This window comes from Acipenser ruthenus, chromosome 3 (assembly GCF_902713425.1).
Source record: "Acipenser ruthenus chromosome 3, fAciRut3.2 maternal haplotype, whole genome shotgun sequence".
NCBI lineage: Eukaryota > Metazoa > Chordata > Actinopteri > Acipenseriformes > Acipenseridae > Acipenser > Acipenser ruthenus.
The window spans coordinates 100,523,145-100,549,609 of NC_081191.1; the positions used below are offsets into that span (position 1 = coordinate 100,523,145).

At 37.9% G+C, this 26,465-nt stretch overlaps 1 protein-coding gene across 1 annotated transcript in view; it reads left to right on the top strand.

Moving 5' to 3' along the window:
- Positions 1–18,072: 18,072 nt before the first annotated feature.
- Positions 18,073–26,465, top strand: part of LOC117435676 (rho GTPase-activating protein 21-like) — a 97,148-nt gene continuing 88,755 nt past the window's right edge. The window contains exons 1-2 of the mRNA XM_059019793.1: positions 18,073–18,799; positions 19,934–20,161. Of these exons, the coding sequence (XP_058875776.1) occupies positions 20,087–20,161 (75 nt within the window). The 5' untranslated portion in view covers positions 18,073–18,799; positions 19,934–20,086. The remainder of the gene's footprint in view (positions 18,800–19,933; positions 20,162–26,465) is intronic.

The window sequence follows — 26,465 nt, forward strand, 5'->3', positions numbered from 1 at the left end:
CTGATCCTGATTGTGAGGAATGCTAAGTACGACAATGTCCAGAATTGATCTAGGACTGCTAACATCCCCTTCCAAACCTATATTTTAGACATTTGTCACATAGTTTTAATGGCCCTGTGCGAGACCTGCTTTGATGGCCACTGCATTGCCATAATAGACACACCCTTCACATAGTGTACTATATCCAGGTTAGTTAAGCTGGGGCAATCCTCATTACTGAAAACCACTCCTAGGAATTCCAAGTGCTATAAAAGGAAATGCTTCACCCAGTGAGCAATTACAGTTGTATTAATCACAATTTTTCCAAATTTTATTGTTTTGCTTTTATGAAATGTAAAAATCTTATTATATCACTTGAGAGATGCAAATTGAAAATGTATAAGGGGTGCTAGGATGTGAAAAAACTGTCAAGGAGAGTCTTCTATTAGTACTTAAAATATGTCATTCAAAGGAGACATCTATTTGAAAGAACATGTTAATAATTAAAGAAAATTGAAGATTAGTGGGTCATTACACTTTGGGAAGGAATGAATCTGGATCAGATTTAAGAAAAAAAAAAGGACCATATAATGAACAGTTAGTGAAAGAAAAAATAGACTTTGAAAAGTTATTGTTGGGCACAGAATTGAAGTTTACTGTGTTAAGGTATTCAGCCCCATACGAGCAGTGTTTTATAGTAAATAGGGGTTGATTTGATCAACCTGTATTTAAAAGAGCATTTCACAGCACAGTATCTGGGCTTATCCTTACCCCTAACAGGCTGGAGGATTCATCCAAGAGGATTCCAGTGTTGTAAACTGTTCTCGGAAATCTAGCTGTGACTTTAATGTTTAAGTTTGGAGGTGGGGTGGTGAGCAACACAAATAGGCTTGTTGAGCAGGAGCACTGGTTTTAACTGTGCTATTAGCTGTACTGTTAGGACTCCCCTTTTCTATTCCCAAGCCTATAGAATTTCTCTCGACATCAAAGTCTTTCTTTATATATTTTCTAAATATATCTATGTATTCACTTACTCACACTCAAGAGGGTTGAAAAGAAAACCAAACACAACTGCTGCAGTGGGGACATTCCAGACTGTGCAGTAGATTATCTCACTGATAGAGAAGGAGCTTTTCAAGGAACTGTTCAATCCTAGGTTCAGGTGCCCAATGTCATTTTTATACTGGATGTATGGGATTTAATTGTGCAGTTAGTTAGATATTAAACAATTGTGTGTGGTGGTTTTAATCTTCAGTTTTTCATATCAGCTTTCAGGAATTTTTATTTTGCTGGTAATATGCAGCAAAAGTATGACATACACAACCTCAATATGCACCAGTCCTTTAGATAAGATGTGTCTAACTTAAGAATAAAGGATGTACCTTGGAGAAACAAAAAGACATTTCTCCGACGGCTTTTCTTGCTATTAACAAATGTTTCCAGGAACAACAGCACATCTGCTTGTGACATCACAGTCTGATTCCACGTTTGGAGTTTGCAGGACCACACTGACTGGGTCATCCCAAATGAGTGACTTCACAATGCCTCACAGTACCTCTTGGGATGAACGCTGGGGCTTAAGAATCTAAATGTTCTATGATTCATAGCAAAACTATCAACAGAAACCCCATCACCGGCACTGTCAATTCAAACACTGGTAAACAATAATCTGCATAGCACATTTCCCCTGAATCTTTCTGTTTAGCCTTATATGATTTATTAATAATAATAATAATAATTATAATAATAGGTTATTTGGCAGACGCCTTTATCCAAGAAATAAGTACTGTATCAATGAAGTGGTAGGCACCCCATATAGTGGTAGGTTTGCATGCATCGTTCTATATTCCTGTGACAATTTGCATGGTTTAACAGGCCTTTATTTCTCTGCGACTTTGCACTCGAATCCTTTACATTCATTACCGGCACGATTGTGACGTACATAACTGTTTGAAATTGTTAAAAGCAAGACTAAAATGACACATTTAGAAAAGGTATTTGAACAAGGTGTTTCCTATTATTTTATAGCTTCTTTTACGGCACTTTTTTTCTACAGTGGTTGACACAGAATAACGCTGTGGGATGTATCTTAGAAAGGCCCAAAGATAACAATGTAAGACTTGTATTCTGTTTTTGGATTGAGCAGACTGTGTCCTAGTCCGTCCTTTGTGTTTGCAGATAGCTTGATTGCATGCACAGACAGTCCAAGTTGTTTTTTTCAGGAAATCCTTTGGTTTATAGATGTGTTCCTGGAACACATAAAAAGTTGTAGACACAGGGTGGTGGCTTGATCTGTTTGGCCTTCACACAGATCAAATAGACCCTTTCCACACCTGTGAAGAAGTGCACAATCACACTGTGCGTGACAATGGATTGTTTCCTAAGAGGAAAGTCCTCTGCGATGGAAGGTGACACTGACAGGAAAGGAGATATTGCACGACAGAGAACAAGCCATACCAGCCATGTGCCAGGAAGTGCTTGTCCACAGACCTTTCATCAACAGAACAACAAAAACCTCCAGAGAAAGTAAAACCTGTATTTATTGATCTGTATAAATAACAGCCCTTATTATTTATCAAAATGTGTGGGCACAGGGGTTACCAGGATGTGATTACTGAAACAGAATTATATACAGCGATTCAAAACGACGACCAGAATATATGAGTTAACATAACTGAGATATTTCAAATTTGTCCTTAAAGTTCAATGTACCTGGTCCACAATCTCTTGCTGAAAACAAACTGTACCTGGTACCTGCTAAACCACTACCTACAGCCTCTCTATGGGGGTCAATCATGGAAACACATGAGATGGACTGCAAAGTGTTTCCTGTTTGATACCAAAGAATCATCTACGCTGGCACTTTTTGCCTGAAAGACACTGTGGAGAAGTATTGCTGTTTTTTTTTTTTCCAACAGATGATCAGAGCACGTCATTGATTGAGAATAAAAGCATATATGTTCCACCTGCTCCGGCTGAGTGTTGGTTATTGCAACTCCTCTGGAAGTTAAGATAGTCCTAAACAGATGTTGTTGCAGCCTTAGTCGTCAAAATTGTTTAATGCAAGAAGTCTCAGAAACAAAATGTTAGAACTTGAGGCTACTGCACTAACAAGTAACTACGATGTGATAGGTGTTACAGAAACTTGGTTGTCTGAGAGTGATGGAGACGAATATAATATTAGAGGGTACACACTGTATAGGAAAGACAGGCAAGACAGAAGAGGTGGAGGGGTAGCGCTATACATAAGAAATAGTCTTGAAGCCCAGGTGTTAAATCAGGACAAAGAAAACAATGCAGAATCAATATGGATCAGAATAATGGACACAAATTCAAAGGGCATAATAATAGGAGCATGCTATAGACCGCCAAATTCAGACGCTGAACAAAATAATCTGTTAAACAATGACATTCGAAATGCGTGTAGAAAAGGAGAAGCCATACTAATGGATTTCAACTTCCCCTGTATAAAATGGGAGAACCTGGTGGGGAGCACGACAGACAAAATTGAAATGGTGGAAATGACAAATGACTGCTTCCTAACGCAATTTGTCAAGGCACCGACTAGAGGGGAGGCATGCCTTGATTTAGTCTTTTCAAATAATGAAAACAGAATAACTAAAACAGAGGTCAGAGAGCCATTGGCAAACTCAGACCACAACATGGTCTCATTTGAAGTATTTTTTAAAACCCCAAAAGTAATGGCTAAAGCTAAGGTTTACAATTTTAGAAAAGCAAACTATGAAGGTATGAAACAGAGACTAACAGAAGTAGATTGGATTAAAATAGAGAAAACATCCACAGAAAGAGGAGGTTAAATGTCTAAGAGACACAAATGCAAAATCATAGATGAAGAAAAAAAAATAGTAAATATATTAAATGATTACTTTTCACAGGTTTTTACAAAGGAGGACACAGACAACATGCCCCACATGTCGACCTGTTCATATCCAGTTTTAAATAACTTTTGCATAACAGATGCAGAAGTGTTAAAGGGACTAGGAGCTCTTAAAATAAACAAATCCCCTGGGCCGGATGAGATCCTCCCAATAGTACTCAGTGAAATGAAAGAAGTTATTTACAAACCGCTAACCAAGATCATGCAACAGTCTCTTGACACAGGGGTTGTACCAACAGACTGGAAAATAGCAAACGTAATATCGATCCACAAAAAGGGAGACAAAACCGAACCAGGTAACTACAGACCAATAAGCCTGACTTCTATTATATGTAAACTTATGGAAACTATAATAAGATCCAAAATGGAAAATTACCTATATGGTAACAATATCCTGGGAGACAGTCAGCATGGTTTTAGGAAAGGGAGATCGTGTCTAACTAACCTACTTGACTTTTTTGAGGATGCAACATTGAAAATGGATAATTACAAAGCATACGACATGGTTTATTTAGATTTACAGAAAGCTTTTGACAAAGTCTTGCATAAAAGATTAATTCTCAAACTGAGAATTAGGGAGTGGTTAACATTTAGAAAACAGAAAGTACTGATTAGAGTTAGAAACCTCAAAATGGAGCGAGGTAACCAGTGGTGTACCACAGGGATCAGTATTAGGTTCTCTGCTATTCCTAATCTACATTAATGATTTAGATTCTGGTATAGTAAGCAAACTTGTTAAATTTGCAGACGACACAAAAATAGGAGTGGCAAACACTGTTGCAGCAGCAAAGGTCATTCAAAATGATCTTGACAGCATTCAGAATTGGGCAGACACATGGAAAATGACATTTAATAGAGAAAAGTGTAAGGTACTGCACGCAGGCAATACAAATGTGCATTATAAATATCATATGGGAGATACTGAAATTGAAGAAGGGAACTATGAAAAAGACCTAGGAGTTTATGTTGACTCAGAAATGTCTTCATCTAGACAATGTGGGGAAGCTATAAAAAAGGCCAACAAGATGCTCGGATATATTGTGAGAAGTGTTGAATTTAAATCAAGGGAAGTAATGTTAAAACTTTACAAAGCATTAGTAAGACCTCACCTAGAATATTGTGTTCAGTTCTGGTCACCTCGTTACAAAAAGGATATTGCTGCTCTAGAAAGAGTGCAAAGAAGAGCAACCAGAATTATCCCGGGTTTAAAAGGCATGACGTATGCAGACAGCCTAAAAGAACTGAATTTATTCAGTCTTGAACAAAGAAGACTACGCGGCGATCTGATTCAAACATTCAAAATCCTAAAAGGTATAGACAATTCAGAACAGAAAATAGGAGGCACTTTTTTACACAGAGAATTGTGAGGGTCTGGAACCAACTCCCCAGTAATGTTGTTGAAGCTGACACCCTGGGATCCTTCAAGAAGCTGCTTGATGAGATTCTGGAATCAATAAGCTACTAACAACCAAAGGAGCAAGATGGGCTGAATGGCGGCCTCTCGTTTGTAAACTTTCTTATGTTCTTATGTTCTTAAAATGGTGGTCTCAAATGGTACAACAGTATCAACTAAAAGGCAAGTGTTCTTAGTCCTGTTACCATGGAAAAGTCTTGCTTAGGCTGTAGAATATTGTCTCATTGGGCTAATCACAATGCGTTCTGGTGTTTCAGTGCACTCTCCACTCATAACAATGGTACTCTTTTTTTGTGATGGCTTACTCAGTATTCTTTGTGTGTTAGACACAGGCTACTATGTGGGGCACAGTAACTTGCCACTATACAGAATGGACCGAATGGGCTAACTTTCTGAATCGCACTTCCACTCAGTCCAGTGAGGCAGAAGTATGTGATACAACTTCCACTTTGAAAGTTGTTTTGATCTCTTTGGTTATTTCATAAGGGTACTGAATACAGTACAGTGAAAAAGTATTTGCCCCCTGTCTGATTTTCTGCATTTTTGCATATTTCTGACACTGAATGTTATCAGATCTTCAACCAAAACCTAATATTCACGGGGCGGAGCTATGACACCTGATAGTGTTTATTGACAGAGTTAGTAAACATATACACATGGAGAGAGGGGCTCCGCCTCTTCAAGGCCCAACATTTACTTGATCGATAGACACGATAAACAGGAGGGGGGCCACTGTCTTTGAGGTGACCCGACATACCAAGAGGGGCACCGTCTCTGAGGTTACCCGACATACGAAGAGGCTCGCGAACTGGAAAAAAACATAAAGTTAGTATTTGTTAAAACATATAATGCGTGGTGTTCCACCTCTTTGAAGCCCAACATAATAGAAGGGGGGTTCCGTCGCTGAGGATACCCAACAAACAGGAGAGGGGCCACCATCTTTGAGGAGACCCGACAAACACGAGGGATGCCACCGCTTGGGGATCCTCACATAGAAGCATCAGACCTGAAAGAAGAATCCCAAAAGAAACATACATGCAGATGGCAGGGTTTGGCCGGGGGTCCCCTCTGACTCATGGAGAACCCTCCTCTAGAGGTAAATGAAGCGGAGCTTAACAAAGGGTTGGAGAAAGTGGAATCACTAACCCCCCAGAGGAGACCGATGCAAAGGCGGTTGAGATGCTAGAGGAGGAGGAGGGAGGAGGAGGAAACGAAAAAACACAAAACAGCGAGGTAGAGGTGACTAATGTTTAAATACGGTAGATTTAATTGATGACAGCAGATGATAGGTTGTTGGTGCCTAGCTCTGCCCCCTGAACCCCACATATAGGTTAACATTTAGATAAAAGGGACCCTGAGTGAACAAATAACACAAAAATGTGATACATATTTCATTTATTTATTATTTGTTTATTTAGCAGACGCCTTTATCCAAGGCGACTTACAGAGACTAGGGTGTGTGAACTATGCATCAGCTGCAGAGTCACTTACAATTACGTCTCACCTGAAAGACGGAGCACAAGGCGGTTAAGTGACTTGCTCAGGGTCACACAATGAGTCAGTGGCTGAGGTGGGATTTGAACCGGGGACATCCTGGTTACAAGCCCATTTCTTTAACCACTGGACCACACAGCCTCCTATTTATTAACGAAAGTTATGCAACACCCAATGCCCCCGTGTCAAAAAGTAATTGCTCCCTTAGCAGCAATAACTGCAAACAAACGCTTCCTGTAGTTATTGATTAGTCTCTCACAGAGCCGTGGAGGAATTTTGGCCCACTCCTCCATGCAGAACTGCTTTCTCTCAGTGACATTTGTGGGTTTTCGAGCATTAACTGCTCGTTTCAGGTCCTGCCACAACATCTCAATGGGGTTTAGGTCTGGACTTTGACTAGGCCATTCCAAAACTTTAAATTTCTTGTTCTTCAACCATTCTGATGTAGACTTGCTTGTGTGTTTCGGATCATTGTCTTGCTGCATGACCCAGCTGCGCTTCAGCTTCAGCTCCAGCTCACGGACGGATGGCCTGACATTCTCCTGTAGAATTCTCTGATACAGAGCAGAATTCATGGTTCCTTCAATGATGGCAAGGCGTCCAGGTCCTGATGCAGCAAAGCATCCCCAAACCATGACACTACCACCACCATGCTTGACCGTTGGTATGAGGTTCTTACTGTGGAATGCAGTGTTTGGTTTTCGCCAGACAGAACGGGGCCCATGTCAGCTAAAAAGTTCCACTTTTGACTCATCTGTCCATAGAACATTGTTCCAGAACTCTTGAGGATCATCCAGGTGCTTTTTGGCAAACTTGAGACGAGCATTCATGTTCTTCTTAGTGAGCAATGGTTTCTGCCTTGCTACTCTGCCATGAATCCCATTTTTGCCCAGTGTCTTTCTGATGGTGGAGTCATGAACACTGACCTTAGCCGAGGTGAGAGAGGCCTGCAGATCCCTGGATGTTGTTCTAGGGTTCTTTGTGACTTCCCGGACGATTTTACACCTTGCTCTTGGAGAGATTTTGGCAGGACGGCCACTCCTGGGAAGATTCACTACTGTCCCAAACTTTCTCCATTTGGACAATATGGCTCTGCCTGTGGTTCAGTGGAGCCCAAGAGCCTTAGAAATGGCTTTGTAACCCTTTCCAGACTGATAGGCATCAACAACTTTTTTTCTGGAGGTCTTCAGGAATTTCTTTGGTTCGTTGCATGATGTGCCTCTAGAACCTGTGTGCTGACAACTTCACTCTGATGGTAAGGGCCAAAGTTAGTCAGATTTATATTGGGCACGGCTGGCCCAAACCAGGCTTGGTTGTTAACCAAAGTACTCAAACAGCTGACCCTAATTATCCCTTAACTGGGGGGGCAATAACTTTTTCACAACTGAAGATTGCATGTTTGATTACCTTGCACACCAAACAAATGAAAGAATCACCAAACTTTGGTGTCATTTCTTCTCTCAGACTCCCTCTATATAGTACTACAACCCACAAAAAAATCTGACCAAATACAATGTGAAAAATGTGCAAAAATGCAGAAAATCAGACAGGGGGCAAATACTTTTTCACTGCACTGTATATCTACTGCAGGTCACATGTGTGTAGGTTTTGCTCAATGTCTTCAGTAATTTCCTACAGTGTTTCTTGCAAGCTTGCATTGGTTCTGATAATTGTTTCAGAGAGTCACAGAAAATGACACATACTGTACATGCTGTTTCTAGTCCTGGCATCCTCAAATCCATTGATCGCAGCTAATTTAGGATATTTTGTGAATAGTTCAAATAAAATCTTACATTACTTTCACAAGTATATTCAAGTTATTTGTTTTGCAACTGTCCTTAAAGGAAAGACCACTATAAATCAGCGATATGTTAAGAAAAAAAATTCTATATAAATATTGATGTTTAAGAAGGATATTGGTTGTAATAAAAAAAAAATGCAATTATTAACTTGGAACAAAGTAGACCTCTGTAAAATACTTAAAGGGTACATAAGGACCTTTATTATTTTATTGTGTTACATGTTCCCATGTGTTGCTACGTAAGGTGTGTGTATTGTTTTAATTTTTTTTGTTACATTTTGACCACTTTTTAAACTTTTAAATTGCATTCCGTGCCTCAAGATGGCTTCCCATGTACCCGCATGGACTGCTCAGAACTACATTGCCCATCATCCTCCTGCGTGCTGGTAAATCCATTTCAATTTAGAAGTTTAAAAAAGTGGTCAAAATGTAACAAAAAAAATATCCTTTCTGCACACTTCCAAAAGAACATACTGCTGTAAACTGGATATGAAAGTATAATGCAGTATAAAACATTGTATATACTAGTACCTTAGTACCTAAGTTAAGAAAATATATGTTTGTGTGTAGCCACAAACAGAACAACAAGTACGTTTGATAAAGAAAAATGAATATCCTATTTCAACCAACCATTAAGTTTTATGCTTTTTGAAGATACTGCTGAACAGAAATATATTCTAGTTATCCCAGTTATGGTTGTAATGGAATTTTTAAACACACTGAATGACTAAAATTCACTGGAGCCCTATTTGAAAACATGCAACAGTTGCTGCAGTGTTAAATGATAAGAGCTGCAGCTGGTTCCATTAGATAAGCTTTCCGAACAGAAACATTCAGTGCTATTGTGTCTAGTTAGAAAATGAGTTTCAATACGTGAATACATACAATCCAAAGATATTGGTATCATAGCAAGCTTTTTTTCATTGACTGAATCTAATGTCCCCTGCCACAATACTGTAAGTCAGTGGTTCTCAACCCTGGTCCTGGGGACCCACTGTCCTGCTGGTTTTTGTTCCAATCAAGCTCTCAATTACTTAATTGATACTTTAACTGAACTAATAATTAGCTTAATTTGACTTTTTAAAAATTGTTTAGCTTACAAAAAGTTGGAGAATTCAAGTTCCTTATATAATTTTATATTTAACTTGGAACCTCCAACTGTTTAAAATAATTAAAAAGCTCTGATTAGGCAAATTATAGTTCAATTAAGGGTTCAAATTAAATGGTTCTAGTAGGATGAGTAGGCTTTAAAACAGCAGTGGCCAAATGTGGCACTTCCACTCCTGGTCTTTGTTCCAAACCTGTTCTAAATTGTTTAATTGAATCGATTAAACCTGCATCCAGGCCTTGGAGTGGTTACCTGTTAAACCTGGAGTGGAATCACCCCCCAGAACCGTGATTGGACACCCCTGCTTTAAAACAATACACAGCAAAACAATAACGGATTTGTGAGAATTGTTACTTTTCTAATGAGTAAGAACATATTAAATCAAAACACATTGCTTAAACTTTTTAGCACCCAGAGTTTGAAAATGTGATTTCTTATAAATGTTTTATTTTATGTTTCTAATTTATCTACAGTACTCTTCATCTTTAGATCATGTCTATTACATTAAATACCCCTGCCAAATAGAAAACTTACTGTAAATGGATAGTTGTTATGTTTTGTATATGTTTTTACTCAAATGTATATCTTTCAAGACGATAAGGTTGACCAAATGCATTACCAACTCTTTGTATCCATCTTTTGTTTCCGGACAAAGAATACACTTCAATTGAAGCAACAGAAATGTAAGTGGAACTCAAAAAGAATGTCAGAAAGAAAGAGATTCCAAGAGCAGCGAGGCATTGTGAAGTCACTCATTTGGGATGACCCTGTAACAAAGGGCACAGAACCTAGTCTGAGAAACAGGTGGTTCATCCGCAGCATGAAGAGAGTGGCTTTACTAGGGGAAAGAAAGAGATGTCTGTGCTGCCTGAGAACTATAAAGATGTTGTCTGTCCTGCACAGATTCTCATGCTTATTTAATAAGGAGGTTTACTGGATACATTTCTAAGAAATGGAATCATACCACCATGGGTCTATTGAATTGATCTAAACGATGTCTTTCTGCTGACATTCAGATAGTCCAGGCCCTATATTTGTAAAAAATGTAAACTTTTGTAACAGTACATCAGTGTCTTTTTGGTGTATGCAAAATGTCACAAAACATTCCAATATTATTTTCAGTAGCAATAAAATGATACGTTTTACAAAACTGTCACTCCATGGCCACTAAAAGCTTTTACCCTTAATTGTGGGGACCATTTATAAATGAATTCCAAAAATAGATATATGAAAAATATTACAGTCGGCTTACTGCAGTGACTTTTAAAAAATGTTGTAACGTTTGTTATCATAGTATTCCTATTATGAAGGTGTGGGTGTGGTTTTGAGTTTAGATTTATACATGTATGAATGTTAAAGTTATATATTAGAGAATGTGTTTGTATTATATGATTGAATGATATATATATATATATATATATATATATATATATATATATATATATATATATATATATATATATATATAAAAGCTGCTACCCTTGTTTCACAGGGTTTGAAAAGGTATTTTATTCTATGCAAATACCTGGGTTATACCCTCTGTTATCTTGTTCATACGGTACCAGCAAAAAGACAAGAAGGAGGGGGGTTGTTTCCCAGTGCCGACTGTGGTGCCTGAACAATTTCATCTTTGCCCACTGTGTGTATAGAAGCCCAATTCGCAGTATCTCTATCCACGAATCTACAGAAAGTTGATTATCACACATAGCAGGAATACAGATAATTCCCTTTTAGCCGAGTGGCATAATCTTCCTGTCATTCTCACGGTGACCTCACACTGAACCTAATGCCATGTGATTCCAATAATCCAACCGAATGCTAGTCTTGTTTATTCTCTCCAGAGAGCAATAGTGTTCCAAAAACTTGAATCAACGTGACAGCGGTCATGATAGCCTGTTCATTTCTGTACTGTTCAGAAATTAAAATAAAGGGTGGTTTCAGAGGTGCTTGGTGAGTCACGCTGGCAAGCAATGGAGGTGAAATTCAAAGGGCCACACCTGGATTCTGGCCATGTACTGTAACAAAAAGAAATAAAGACTGTGAGCTATTTACATGGGGTTATTGACTGCCAAAAATATCATTATTTTAGTGGTTTTTTTTATTGTATTGAATGTCTATTGACTGTAATGGTTTGAAAATAGTTTTTACATATTTATGATTTTTATTACATGAGAGTAGCTGCTATTTACTTCATGCTAACATTAAACTTGGCTTATGCCAAGATAAAATTAGATAATAGTGGTGGGAACCAATCAAGATGTAGCTTTGCTGTAATATGTGAGCCTTCAGTGCTTTCCCTCCAGGTAATGTGGACATCCTATTGACTCATGGCTCAAGTGTAATAGCTCCAGGCATCAGTCTATTTGCAGCCTCCTTGGTGCATCAGCACACACAACGGTGGCGATGCTGGCTCCAGGGATCAACCAAAGTGCAGCCTCCCTAGCATCTCACCATGACAACCGTATGGAATGGGCTGGGTGGGGCACTTTGCAGGGGTCATCAGGTGGGCACCTCCTGTCTTCTGTGTTTCGTCCACTAGCCCTCGACAATGATGCTGGCATCCCCCCACCGAACCCAGCCCAGATTATTTACCTTAGCCAGCCACTCATTTTCACTGAAGTATTATCTGTATAGTTTCATATGTTGATCAGTAAAACACACCATTTTGAAAATGCATGAGATCCCCCCCCCCCCCTTTTTTTACAACATAACTTCCAGATGCCATTTTCCGCATGTCCTTGTGCTGCCAAAGGGGGTAGCTGGAGCGTTCTTCTTTGGTTCATTTAGAGACACAGGGGCAATAATGTTTCCAGGACTTGTGTGCCTGCAGCTCAACATTCTTTTAGGAAATGGACAACAGTCTGCATTTCAATTATTACTTATTTGTATGAAACTAAACAATGTTATGGGATACTGCAGGTTGACCAGTTACAGTTTTAGTTAATACATTATTAATGACTTGTTAATTGAATAAAAAAAATGTCTTCTCCACATTTGCTCCATTTAACTTTGCCCAGGAATTTTTCCCAACAATAAAAGTTACCTGAACAAGGTCCAGTTTTCCCTTACTGAAATAAAAAGTAGAGATAAGAGTGATACAATACACACACACATTTTTTTCTTTCTCACCTAGTGATTAGATTATTCATACAGGATAACCAATGTATTGTATTTGGGGAAAGCAGAGCTCACCATTGGACAATGCAGGATAGGACGGCACTCTTGTTAAAGATGGCATTTTTTGGCATGAGTCAAAAGAACCCTCCTATTGTTCAGCTGCATTTTGTGTCGCTGAGAGCCTCTCTTCAGAACAGAACACTGTCACGTATTGTCTTTCTCTGCATCTGTCATGGAATCTTTTCATAAGTGGTCCCATGTGACATCATTGCCCTATTTGTGACACTAACTCTGTATAGTGTAGGGGTTTGTTAATGTGTGGAAAATATAACCGCATTACTGAATAACATAAAACTATTGAACCAAAAAAGATATACTGTTAATTAGATACAAAAAATCTTACACTATACTATAGTCTGTTCATGGGGTGAAGATGGAATGTTGTCTATAGCGTGTGTCAAAGAGCCAAAAGCAACAAAAGCAGGACTTTAATAAAATAAATCAAGGCTTTAATAGTCTTTAATATATCAGTATTGCTTCATATTGCATTTATAGGGAGCATGGTTTTGTAAAAAAAGATTTTGTTTACTCTTATGTATCAAATATTCTTTAACAAATGAATTTGTGTTGATATACACAGCAGGCAAATAACATAGTTTGTTCAGTGTCCATTTTCAATGTATATTTGGATATATACAGTATATACAGTATATATATATATATATATATATATATATATATATATATATATATATATATATATATATACATATAGACAATGTAGCAAACTATAGTACAAGCTGTATTTGTTAATTCACAATTCAATAAAATATACTGTACTGTATGCATAGGACTACAATGTACTTCCTGGTAAGGATAACTGGTACAAAAAGGAATACAATATAATACAATATATGGATTTAGGGTGAAGGCAGAACCATTGCCAATGAATGTTGAACATTTACAAATATTACAGAACTATGCCTGACTGCATTTAGACAGAAGACTTTTATTCAGACAGATTGGATTCCCAATTAATCCTATCCTAAACTAAACAAACAAACATAACATTAGAAATAATTTGAAGTCTATAATGTTGTTTTCATTGCACATTCTTCACAACACAGTGTTCGTTAAAGACAGCAAGGGCCTGATTTTAAAAAGGTGCCAAATAAGAAGTCGGTAGCAAAATGATTTTTAATACCTGATTTATGTAACTAAATTAAGTTATTTATATTTTAAGGGTTCAACAGGTGGATACATGACACATTGTATCATCAACCTTTTGAAAGCCTTATGTTTAGTGACCCAAATCAAGTTTTAGAAATCACTTTGCGACCTAGTTCTTATTTTGCCCCTTTTGAAAGTCAGGCCCTAAGTGTAGCCTATATTCAGTAACTCTGTCAGAATACATTTCTATTTGTTTGCTTCCCACAGATTTTCAGGGAGTCAGTCAGGATCACCCTGCAAGGCACACCATGCCCCCAATGTGGGCTTTGACCTTCTAATGATGACCTTGAGCCTTGAAAAAGCATATCAGACTATTAGAAGCAAAATACCGACAGACTTCTCAGAAAGAGGTGGTAGATAACAATCACTGTACCCTAAACCAGAAGCTCGCAAGCCAAAAAAACACTGGTGAGGCAATTGCAGGAGTAAGAATATAAGCTATCCAAGTCATGACAACAGTGGTGAAATGGGCTAAATTGAAGCTGCACGGTTTATTAAGAGAGGGGCTGCAGGGGTCTACTGGGGGTTATTGGAAGCAACTCCCATCCTCCAGATTTAACTACCAGACATTTATCCAAATCAATCTACTGTCTCTCTTAGATAACACTAGCCCCATGTGGTCTGTTCTTAAGAATGACAGGAAGCAGCAACACAAAATGTTTCTAGGGTGTTGAATTATTTAAAAAAAAGCTCCTCTTTATTGATCTGATCTCTGTAATATTATCTACATTCTGCTAGAATGCAGAGGCCAATACATGGGGCATTGTGGTGTACAGTAGATATAGCATGAATGATCCCATGTCCAAGGGAAATTGTTGACAATGAGGATTTTTAAAGTATTTTTCCAAGGTAATAAAAAAGTCCATTATATTAATGTTTCATGCTAAATAATTTTTTTAACTCAATTTTTCATCTAACTAGTGATTAACGATTACTATTGTGCCACAGTAGTCCCATCTGTTTTTTTTCTGCATATATTAGAGGCATGGCATCTTCTGTATTTATGAGCAAGTGTGTGGCTGGGTGGGGCAAGAGCCAATCTGAAATAATTCTCAGTCAGCAAAATACACCAAATCCTCAGTGGATTTCTGCACTGAATCTACAGAACAAAGACTACTCATTACGAGGTATGTAAAACATCAATAATGAGGTTGTGTGATATTTTACAGTGACACTGCATTAATAGCTAACCCAAAGAATCTGCACTATGTCTATTGTATAGAAATCAAATCACATGTTAATATTGTATATGATTTATAATCTATTTATTATGTTTTTATATATATATATATAAAAAACTTAAAATAGTAACATTGCATATTATTATTATTTTATTATTTGTTTATTTAGCAGACGCCTTTATCCAAGGCGACTAACAGAGACTAGGGTGTGTGAACTATGCATCAGCTGCAGAGTCACTTACAATTACGTCTCACCCGAAAGACGGAGCACAAGGAGGTTAAGTGACTTGCTCAGGGTCACACAATGAGGCAGTGGCTGAGGTGGGATTTGAACCGGGGACCTCCGGGTTACAAGCCTGTTTCTAATATGCAGCTCTATATTGTTATGTTTGACGTTGCTTGAAAATAATATATGAATATAAGCTGAAAACATTGCTGGTAAAATCTCTTGTGCAGCCAGTGAGATGTGGCAGAGCTGAACTGTTTCAAGCATCAGGATGTTCGTAGGGGGTACTTTGCCCTAACTTAGGTTGTCTGCTCTGTGGTAGGTCAACCTTAAACATTCATGAATAGCATGGGTGTGATTTCTGGTGTCCAAGCCAAATCCAAGTCCCAAAACAGGGTAATGCAACTGTAAACTCCCCCCTTCCCTAGCTAATTCTCAAACACATCTTCCATTCCCCTACCCTTCCATACTTGAAGAAATGAGTTGTTAGAGCTCAAAAATGTGTTCAAATATGATCAACCTAATAAACAAGTAAACACAATTAAATCGTACAATACAGCAATATATCACTTTGCAGCTTAAAATAAAAAGGAAAAAGGAACAGAGGTTTAAAATAGTATTTTATCATTCCTTACAAGCCTGCCAGGAAATAATATTTCATTCTCCAAGAGGAAGGGCATTCCAAGCCTGTGATGCTGGAAAGGCCAAGTGCGTCCTGTCCCAACTCGATCAAGTTTGTGGTAAGCACAGCAGGCGTAGGCACGCATTCCGGTCGATTATAAATGAAGCGCAGACACTGCAGGAATAATCCAGATAAATAGGGCTGTCAACTAGGGGTGCACCCCTAATGTCAACATGCTGCCAAGATTCAAAAGTAAGTACAAAACAATGGACCCTCTCCTGACTAGACTTCATCTCATACAAAACTAGCCAAAATAGTCACAATCGGGATGTGCCATTAAAACAAAACAAAAAACATTTTCTAGCCAACTTTTATTTAAAGTACCACAAACAGCTCTATATTACGTTGGTTGGATCCTAAAAAAGCAGGACTGGGAGGCCTGGTTAGTTGCTGAAAGTTGTGCTGGTGACTCGTTTAGGGATATTCAAAGACCCAGCACATACTCGATGCAATGTGAAAACAAGGTCCTGTCAAATTTGCAACCATTAAAGATTAATATAAAATGTCCTTAGAAGCCTTGACTGTAAAAAATAATCCTCTCTTGCCTGGCTTTCTTCATTAACTCGTTACATTCAGATATCCCTGCAGATGATATTTCACATGGCATATTCTGCCCTGGATATATATACCAACAATAATCACTGTCGATATTACTTTTTTTTTTTTTAATTTTATTTAGTACTTTAAACGCCATTTACAGTGCTTTAATTATGCTGTTTCTGTGCTGTACCACACTTTGCTCTGTATTTACAACCCAGAGATGATAATAAGGTGTATGGTGTGAAATCCATTTGACTGTTTCACTTCAACTGAGCTAATGGTGTATTGTTAGTACTTTATAAAACGAATTAAATATTAAAGCACCCTGATTTTTGTTGCCATGAAATAGAAGAAAATGTATGTCTATCGTCAGCTTTGAAAAAATCTCAAACCCTGGTCGAGATAATCTTCTTAGTGTTTTGAGACAGACGCCTTTTAGATATTGGCATTAGCAATATTGCGTCCGCAAAAACATTGAAAATGACCTGTACAGGAGTTAGACATTCACTGTGACGTCATAGTGTTTCCTTCAAATTTTGCAGTAGTTAGATTCAAAACAGCGACAACCAATCAAGTTCACATTCCATATATTCAAATGCAGTCATTTAAATTACAGTACTTTCATTTTTTTTATATACAAAGATCATTTTAAACAAGTGTCGAGGCATTCTTTTGAGATTTTGTAAAAAATGTGTATGTACCCGTTTTGCTAAAAAACAACATGCAAGATATCTAAATAAATAAATAAACAAAATAACCAATTCATGGATATAGATTATATATATATATAAAAAAAAGCTCTCGTCTTTATATGGAGGCTTATGGAAGACGCAAATTGATGATAGCCTCAATGAATATGCAATGTATTATAGCAATGGAAAAAATGTTTTAATGGGAAAAAAACCCAAACATTTTTATTCAGCTATTTTCAATATTTCATGCATGAAAAGGGTTAAGGACAGGATCCAGCTATTAGTATTTGGCCTTTTTTTGTGCTAATTATGTAAAAATAATACAAAAAGATTTTAGTTCTTCAGTCTATAAAGCTTTGGTCGTGGTTCTCGAGAAGCAACATATCAATATTTAACCTGATGAAGCATGCTTGTAATTCAATTTCGTTTATTTTCTTCTGTCTAATCCAAACGGTCTGTTCTCTTTATCGCTGCCACTCCGCCTTGACTTTAACCTAAACTAAACTACACATCACCTTTCACCAGACTACGTCCACTGACTAAACTGAACTGAATTTATTTTTCACTCTAATGGACTATAGAGTTTAACCCTCTGTTAGGTATGTAAGAACGCATCCAGTTGGCTGAGTTTAAATTACGAATTAAAAAGAACAATGTGATTGGTTGGGTGTGCCGCTGACAAAGCGCGAGGGGGCTGGTTCTCGGGATTCGCAGTGGGTTCCCAACAGTCCGCCGCGCCACCACAGCGATAAGAAAGGGATATTGATGGAAATAAATGTTTTTCACGAACCCGTAATCGAAACTCGACTCTACAATAGTGTAGCCATGACTTTGTGAACGTTATTATTTCAATTTATGGGTGGAAAATGCGGTTGGAGTATATCAGAGAGGCGTTTTTTTCTGTTAAAACAAGTAACCCAAAGTAAAGCTACAACTGTGTTGGACGCTTGATACTTAAGGAAGCTTTGTTGTTGAAGTACACTCTTTTTGTTCTGTGTGGTCTGAAAAGGGGTGTCGTTTTACACTTTTTATCATGGCATTTGAATCGACTGCAGTTTGAACGTAGCTGCTGGGTTTCTTTTTTCTACACACACACAAAAAAACTGCTTGAATAAAATATGTCACTTTTGGATACATTTTTGTTGGGTATCTTTTTAATTTTTTTTTTAATATGAGAAAATAATCTACACTGCAAATAAATAAATGAACCAAAGAACGACCCAGGGCAGAACAAGAAGTCACAAGCCTGTGTTTGCGATCTGCGGGATCCCCTCTGCCAAAATCGACAAGTGGACAAATCCTTGAGGCCCGGGCCTTTTGCTGTAACGTTGGTTGAACAAACAGCAAAAGATAACGCTTTGATGTACACTGGCTTTTATCCCTAAACTCATAGTACACGACTTATGAACTACAGAGTGCTGACTTTCTTTAGATCAGGTAAATAAAATGGCTTGACTTTTTTTACTACCATTGTTTTGATGATCGCCCATTACGACTGCTAACTTGCTTTGCAAGAATCACCATGCTTGAAAATCAATAGACCTGGAGGATAGTAATATAAAGTTGCAGAATCTAACATAAATGCATGTAGCTGGTTATGCAAGCCCTCTGATGTTAGCCCCAGGTCATTAATTATTAAATAAGGAAACGCCTACAAGGAGTGCACCTGATCATATTATTATTATTATTATTTATTTCTTAGCAGACGCCCTTATCCAGGGCGACTTACAATCTTAAGCAAATACATTTGAAGTATCACAGTACAAGTAATAATACAATTAAGAGCAAGATAAATACTATATATATATCTATATATCTATATATCTATATATCTATATCTATCTATATATATATATATATATATATATATATATATATATATATATATATATATATATATAAATAAACGTGGACAAAGAGCAGTGCTGCTATTCCTCATGGAAAACACCACGTTTTGGTTTTCAATGTAATATATATATATATATATATATATATATATATATATATATATATGTTTTGACTGAAACAACTATTACGTTTTGGGATGGACTTTTCTAGCTACAGCAAATATATCAAAGTATAATTTTTTTTATTAAAGCTAATTTTGAAAATTACTTTTCTGAGGCTATAAATACCCCAAATCCGACTTCTTAGTAAATATTATTTTGTGTCCCTTATCTAAAAGTCTAAACATAAAATAATTTCCTTTAAGTGGACGACTAGTAAGGCTTTTCTTGGCTTTACTGGTAATAACTCCACGCTGAGGACGTCAAACGTGTGTCTGTATACGTGAAGCGAAATAAACGGATTAATTCGCTGTTTGCAAGCTCAAATAGCCTGCAGATTATATTACTAAATTGTTGACACCTTATGGATATGATATATAACCTCCAGCATTTCTGTAGTGATAAAAATCAGTTGTGACTGTAGTGATGAACCAAGGCAGGCTGGGTGGTGCTCTGAGAGGTCTGGCAAGATTTAATAACTGGCCACTACAATTAACAAGAGGCAGGCGCAAAACCTGACACTGTGAGAACCTCATTTTTTTTCCGCCCCCTTTTTTTTCTTTAGGTTTTTTTTTCCCCTCGACGAAATGAGGGAAGAAGACGGAGTGGGTTGCCGGGGACCTATGGTTTTATAACGCTGTACACTCGCTCTGCCCGTCGGATTTGTGTTTTTCAATGTGGAGTCTTGGTCTGTGCCTTTGTAATTTGAAATGAAATAATGGCGACACGATGGACAGGTCCACCCGAGGAGGATGGCGAGAGAAAACATTCATCGGGATCATCAGCGAGCGAGGTAAGGAAACCACACTTGGGGAAACGTAGATGTATAATTAATCGGATGGGAAACACTCACCATTTTACCAGATTGTGAAGGCTACTGGAGCGGGATACGCATTTGCTCTGTGCCATTCGATTTAATGGTTGAGTTAAGGCCACACAGTCGGGCGCTTTGCCCGCCAGTCTAAAAACGAATGCTCATTTTTAATCACATTTATTGGCAACATATTTAGAAGTAGGTGAGGTGATGCAAAGTGTTAGTAATGCAAAAAAACCAAACAAAAAAACGAACTGGTGGTTTTTTGTGTATACAAAATCATTTAAAACCACGCTGGATTTTCTGTTGCCAGGAGTTTCACTCGTAACTGTTGTTCTCGCTCTGCGATTTAAATCAGTCTTGCAAGTAGATTGTAGGGAATGCATGGCGTGTTATCTAATCTACAGAAAGCGTGTTTTTGAACTTCTGATCCCACGATAAGAACTCCCATCGCCTACTGTTACAAGGTTCCGTTTTCGTGTAGTCTTTGTGAGAACAGTTTCAGTGATTCCTTTTGAAACGTACAGTTTAAAGTGTTTTGTCCTTTTGAAAACCTGTTAAATGTTAAGTTTCGCGTTGCTAACCATGCACGGGTGCTGGGATACAATGTGTCAACTGCACTTGGCAGTGTTTGCTTTATCATCCAGTTTATTTAAAAGGTTATATTTCTAAAAATACTCTTGGATTTTTTGAAAAGTTGTTGCACTGTACTTCCGATTTTAGTAGCGTTAGTGTGGCATCGACTATGAAACGATCGCTGACAAGATTATTATTATTTTTTTTAATAAATAAAATCGTTTGTGGATATTTTCTGAATCTTGAGTCCAACAGTAAACACATTATCAAAGGGCAGAGACTGAAAGTTGAACGTTTCTACCTAGTACTTTGTGAAGTAAATGAAACCCGAATGCCAGACATGCTATTTACAGTGCAATTTGCTTTTAAAAATTATCAGAGCTGTTCAGCTTTAAGACAATACCTTTTGCTGGTTGAAAATTGTGTGTTTATGAACCTTTGAACTTTGGAATAGTTCTTCAAGGCTGATGACATAAGGACATGAATTAAACGATGTGCTTTTTGCAGGGTCATCAGTACAAGCTTGCACAGCCTGTTGGAATGGCGACTATTAGTTTTTTAATCCTAATGTGTGGCTGGAAATTCATAAGTCTGAACATTTAAAGTGATTCTGGTTCACAATACTGTAAGCATTTGTTCCTCTTAGAAAAGGTTAATAGGCAATTGCTGTAAAGCTTCAGAAATATTTCTCTCAGATTAAGGATAGTTGTTTGAGAAGGAATTGCTTTGCAGTACTTGGTGTGGCATATAATACTATTATGCAAGTTTGATCCATTCCTAGTTTTAGTATGACTTTAATAAGATGCCAGTAAGCTTGTTACCTATACACCTTGGCTAATCAAGCTCCTAGTAAAACCTAAAATGGGTGAAAATGCTACGCAATAGGGGTCTTATCTCCATCCCTGCCTTGCACAGTATTGTAATATCTGTAGCTTGAACTCCCATTCCACTGGCAAAAATGTCTGTAATTGATGTACGGTGGTTTGTTTTGGTTGTTTGTGCAAGGATGTGCTTTCTTGGGAATAAAGGTAACCCTACTTATCTCAAATTCAATAGTAACCTTTGTAATATTGCATAATGGTTGCTGGAGGTTGTTAAAAGCATTTAAAAGCACTGTGTTTGTTCTGCCAGAATCTACCAGACATGTGAGTTTGAGTCCAGGTGTCTCCAGGTGTTGCTGTCAAGTTTAATTACAGGGCTGCTGCACAAGGTGTGTCAGCTTTGACTTTCTTACCTTTAAGGTGGATCAAAAGATAGCCTAAATCCACACACAACTTACTCTAAATTGTGCTCTGCAGTTACTCGTGTTCATTAAGATCGCTTCCATTTAAACAGCGATCAGTCTTACAATGTAGAAGTAATGATGAAAGCTTATAAAACAGGTCTTGTTTAAAGAAGGAAGTGGTTAGTAACTCAGTAATAGTTAATCTGTCTTGGTAAGCACTGGTACATTACCCTGCAGCAGTTTAACAAATATGCTACATAGCATGAAATACTCTTGCTGCTCTTAAATGCAGCCTGTAATCAAAGCTGCATTAAGCAGGTTTCATTACATTTTTCAGGTCAAGGGAGTATATATAAATTCTTTTAATGTCTCTCTCTAACTGAACAAAATGACTGTCTGAAGTCCTACCAGGCTTGTGTTGTAAGTCACCTGCAGACAGCCACAAAATAATTTAGTGTCCTGCTGATAGTCACCTATTCTCAGTAAATCAAAGACGACTTGGGGGTGGGGGTGGATCTCTCTTATTGTGTCTTGTAACCAGACAGATTATCACGTTGCTGTAGTTGTTGGCGTTACCAGTGTTATCCCTTTAAGAGTACTGTATGATGAAGTCATTGGTGTAGCAGCCTTTATCCTAGGGAGCAGTGCATTAATAGCAGTGTGAAGTGATTGTTTACAGTCAGATGTTCTTCAGTTCTAATGGCATTGTGAAAACATACCGCCAGAAGCAAAATCCTGGAAGCATGAATGCACACACACTATTGGCACTTTGATGGTAACACTGTATTTTAGGGAATGAAGTACTTTAGAATACATGGAAAGAAACCTGCTGCTGGGCTTTGTTGTAAGAAAATGGAGTTGAGATGTTTGTAAGTGGTATCACTTAAAACAGGGAGTTTCTTCTTTTAATTGGCACTACATCATTCAGGTCTGGTATGGCTGTTTTTTTCTGCCTGTTCCAGATTGTTTGGGAGCATGATGTTTTGACAGATATCTGGCCGTTGCACAAACACAATGCAAATTAGTTTCAGGCACCTAAATTTACACACTGTGTCATCAGTGTCTCATTTATTTTGCTCCTATTGTTTATGTTGTGAGATTCCAAGGCCTGTCTTCTTTCCCTGGTTAAGGTCTCATTTCCCACCAGGGTAATTCATGCACAGCTGCTCCTGGTCATTATAGATTCTCGCTGCTGCTGAGATCTCAATGCGAAGCCAGCTGAGGCACCTCTGACACACTGACTGGGCGAGCAGTGTTCATGGCAAGAAACAGTGCTTTCCTTTTTAAAGGACGAGGGATTGGGAAATGCAAGCGCTTGAAAATAGTTACAAAACTACATTTCAGGTTGACTACAGTAGTTGGGAGTCCTTAGGTGAATAGCAGTGGAGAATGGAAAGTGCAGCTCAGTCATACTGTAAGTGTACCACATACATAAATTACCTAGTATCTAAAGATTACCATATTCAGTCCTGGAAAGGGGGGAAGGTAACCTGCAATACTGTTCAGATGATTTCCACTGGGAACACCCCCTTTACACAGTACTGTACTGTAGGTCAGTGTTGAATGGTGTGACGTGTTGCTAAGTAGCCAATATAAAAACATGTAAGCATTTCGCCTAAATAATTGGCTGGGATAGCCATAGCTTTAAATCTTCATATCTGTGTGTATTTATGTATATAAAGAAACTTTGTAACAAATTACACAATAGTTTCAATAAGAAGTCTTCAGTGTTGTATGATATGTGTGTCAGTACTGTAGTTTGGTGACAGCAGATTTCTTTTGAATAAGTTTGAAGGAGCTAGGCATTCCAGTGAGACATTTAAATTGTACTGCAATTATTGTGTATTTTCTGGGTCAAAAGTTCTCTTGTATTAGAGTGCTGTTGTAAACTGCCTTGTAGTAAAACATTTAAAATGTGACGTTTTACAACACACCATGATAGTTCTGTCTTTTGATTAAACTTCTGAAAGCATTAATCTTTCATTGAGGCAGTGCTACTGGCACAGTATATTGGCATGTGTGATGTTGTTTTAAAACGGAAATCTTAATGATTATCGGTGGTCAAAGGACTTGAACAGTTCTGAATATTTCTGCCTCACTTCCTTCGTTCAGCAGAATTATGTATGCCAAGAAAATAGAAGCTTGTCATTTCAGGTCACTGATATGGGTTACAAAAACTGGCTCCATTGAACTCTCCATGCAGAGTTGTCAGCACTGACTGGCTGGGAAGTGGGGTGAGTAAACACTGGATGAAGTAGTTGGGATCTCTGGAATGTTTGTTTTATCCTTGATCCTTTTGTAGATAGTGAGGGTGGAGGGGTTGTGACATTGTGAAAACTAAAACATTTAGCCTACTTACTGCTCATCCTAAACCTCTGCCTACTTTTTGCTTATGATGCAACTTCAAGTTTCCCTTAATTTTAGTTCTCCCAATAAAGCATCCCCTACTGTAACTAAGTTCTGCTTGCATCGCAAATGGGATCAAGTCAAGCTGCATACAGCATGACTCCAATATTGAGAAAATCTGTCTTTGTAGTTAGTGAACTAATCAATGTCCTCTGAATAATCTATGTTTCGTCAATGTACAGTAACGGAACACTGACTTCAGTATAAGGATCTGAAAGTAGTAGGAATTTAAGTTTGTGTTTTAAGGTGTTTACACTATCTTGTAGGGATGTGCTTTTGGTAAATTGTTATGAACGTTTAAATGCTTTGCAAAGTCAGCGTTTAAATGTTTAAACCATATCTACACACACACACTCTATATTACATTCTGATACTGACAGCCCTGGTCGGTGATGGACTGGGACTAAAAACCGGCCCAGGCATTTTAAAGTGAGAATAAAATGCGGAATTTGCGTTCTGACAGAGAATTACATAAGACGTTTAGCAAATTTCAATGACTGAACTAAAAACAGGCTATCTTGTGACTGGACTGTTTGCTGTAAATATACATAAACCACAGGAGACCTACAGACAGTGTACAATGTGTTTGCTTATTTATGTCAGTAGCCTAATATGTTATTATTGCAGACATTTTAGGAGGTAATATTAACACGCTTTTATAGGCAAGACAGAGATGCCAAGAGTGAGATTCACAGCCCCAAAGAGTGTGAGATTCACAGCCCCAAAGAGAGACTTTTCAGGTGGTGTGTTAAGTTGTTGCTCAAGACAGGGACTCATATCTTTTGTCCTTTGGTTCGTGCTGACATCCATTTTAAAATGTACACTGCTTTAATATTGCATATGAAACACTTCAATCAGCTAAATTAATATTTAACAGTAGCAATATCAATATACAGTAGCAATATTACGATCTTGGCAAAACCGAACATGCAACACAATTGTTTTGTTTAGCATTGGGACAAATACGCAGCTTCATTTAAAATGTATTTTCTGTTCACGGCACAGAATTTATAAATTACAGTATAGAAACTGCCATGCAAATGAAGCCACTGCATTAATGAGGTGTGGAATAAATAAAAACACACATTATTATACTTTCTTCAAATTAGTGTTCAAACTATTTTCTTGCAGGGATCAGCTGTTTGCACAAAATCTCACTCAGAGTTTATGCTGCGTAGTCCGACCTAGAGTTTATGCACATGTGCGATTGTTTTTAATGTGGCGTTCTCTAAGTTAGAAATTGACTTTTAAAGTTTGCCATCCGACATCAGTTAACGAAAGCATCAAGTACAGTAAACGCTGCCTCTCGCAGCGCTTGGTGCTGATACGATCATTGATAGGTTGAACACAAGAACTCCCGCCCTTGCACATTATTGCATAGTGCCAATTGGTTGACACGCTAAGTGTCAGCACCTGCACGGCAATACAATTGGCTGAACAGTTGCTCCTCTCTCCTCTCGTGGGCATGTTATCCATGGTTACCACAGTACACAAAGCTTAGTTAAGCCCCGTGCCTTAGGCCCCGGATCTGTATTGTCTTGAAGTGCCTGAGTAAAAATATTTTAAATCTTTATATATATATATATATACTGTATTGCACTGACAATGCGTGAGAAGCTTAGGAATGCTTGTGAGCGTGTGATAGCATGCTAAGACTTGACATATTGATGAACATACAGATGAACTTACTTTCTACCTTCACTATTACTGTTCTATCTTTTTTCTTCTTTTTACTAACTTTCTGTTTCATGAAATAAAAGGACTACCCTCAAACAATAAGCAATTATTATTTACATACCACGGTTATCTCGTCCGCTTCCTCAGAATACTTCCAAACGTGGCTTCCTTTGTTTAGAGATGCCATTTTAAATATAGAACAAACTGAGAAAAATGCTTGTCATTCATGTTATTACCCTGCCTTGGAATTGATTCCATACCACGCCTACAACAGGCATAAACACACACACAGTGCCCCAATGAAGCGCCAGCTGAACCGAGAACAAAACCCGCCCCAGTGTCAATCTTTCTGTTGCACCAATTAGAAAAGCTACTTGGGAGCAATTGACAAACCCCTTC